Raw genomic sequence first — 1343 nt, forward strand, 5'->3', positions numbered from 1 at the left:
ATAATCAACCTGTTTAAAATAAGGAAATAAATGTGCAATTATATTATTGTAATATTTTATATTTTGTGGTATAAATCAAACAAATAACAGCTTTTATTTTATTTCCCGCGCCCTAGTGTACCATACCCCCACCCCCTGCCCGTTCTTCATTTTTTTTTGTGGCGGTAGGTCAGTCCATCAAAAGACCCAAAACAAGAACCAAACTCAAATTTCAGTTCTAGCGGCGGGCAATACTAAGCACACACACGCAAAGTACGTGAGAATGCATGTGCACCCATACACTAAAACATGCTGGTGGCAAAACAGAACCAGACCTGAGAGAGTTCAAAAAATCTGAAATACAATCACATATTTTTTGTCGAAACATATTGCGTGTGTACTAACACATGCAAAGATGTTCTCTCTGCGCTCTCTCTCTCATGATGACGTCACTCTGGTGTACGGAACGCGCTAGCCAGTGTGTGACGCTTTCGTTGTATGAACTGGCACATCTATATACTGTATGGTTAGTGGCATGAGCCAGAACCGCCGCTATCGCGTTAATGTAGTACACGTAGATTTCGGCGGCGACAAGTGGAATGGCGGCAACAAACAAGGCCGCTCAGTGTCCAAGGGCTATGAAGAGCCCGGTATGTGAGAACCGTAGAGTATTTGGCAGAATTACAATTCCTGTTCACAGATCTTTACGGCGAAGATGATGACGAGGAGGACCCGGACGCCGCCAAGATAGAAGATAATGTTTCTGGCGGCTATAAACTTTCTGTTCAGGCCAGCAGCAGATACATAAGTGCCGCGCACTGTGCCAACTTCGTGCGCTCCGGTCCCAACTCGCTCTCGCGCGCTCGGAGGGGCGCTCGGGAGATTTTACGACCCACGCTCCACCCGGCGCTCAAGCCATCATGGAGCATAGATCGTAAGGCCTAGTTTAGGGACGTTTCAACCCCCGATTCAAACGCACGATCTACCGCTCGACCCCCGAAATAAATACTACACATTTACCACAAAGCAACACGGCATTTTCTTTTCTTGCGACGGCTACAGGAGGTTTCACTTCATCATCCATATCGTCGTTGGAGTTTTGAGCTTCGTCCGCCCCCCTACAAACATTGGTCCTTCGAGCCGGATCTTCGCCTAAACAAAAGGAGAAGTCCACACCAGCAAGCACCGGCGGACAATTCCCAACCTCCAAGATAAGTACGGATTCCCCATCTGCCAATCTCCAGTGGTTCCTCACCTGGTCCCATTCGGCTGGACATATATACATATATGTATATACGTGCCGCGTCTTTCCTTTCACCGTTCTATCGACGGTGCCATATTCTTGGCAATTCCGGGCGCTCTCC

At 47.7% G+C, this 1343-nt stretch overlaps 1 protein-coding gene across 1 annotated transcript; it reads left to right on the top strand.

Moving 5' to 3' along the window:
* The first annotated feature begins 477 nt into the window (after nucleotides 1-477).
* Nucleotides 478-939, top strand: LOC117194317. The gene is made up of 2 exons (XM_033398888.1): nucleotides 478-629; nucleotides 680-939. Exons 1-2 carry the CDS (start codon nucleotides 503-505, stop codon nucleotides 922-924), a joined length of 372 nt encoding a protein of 123 aa, XP_033254779.1. The 5' UTR covers nucleotides 478-502; the 3' UTR covers nucleotides 925-939.
* Nucleotides 940-1343: the final 404 nt, after the last annotated feature.

Source organism: Drosophila miranda (assembly GCF_003369915.1).
Source record: "Drosophila miranda strain MSH22 chromosome Y unlocalized genomic scaffold, D.miranda_PacBio2.1 Contig_Y39_pilon, whole genome shotgun sequence".
NCBI classification, from domain to species: Eukaryota; Metazoa; Arthropoda; class Insecta; order Diptera; family Drosophilidae; genus Drosophila; species Drosophila miranda.

Excerpts from the sequence above, each read along its gene's own strand:
- LOC117194317 (XM_033398888.1), top strand. The coding sequence starts at position 503 with ATGGTTAGTGGCATGAGCCAGAACCGCCGCTATCGCGTTAATGTAGTA. Across the intron at positions 630-679 it reads CAAGGGCTATGAAGAGCCCG|ATCTTTACGGCGAAGATGAT; the intron begins GTATGTGAGAAC and ends TCCTGTTCACAG.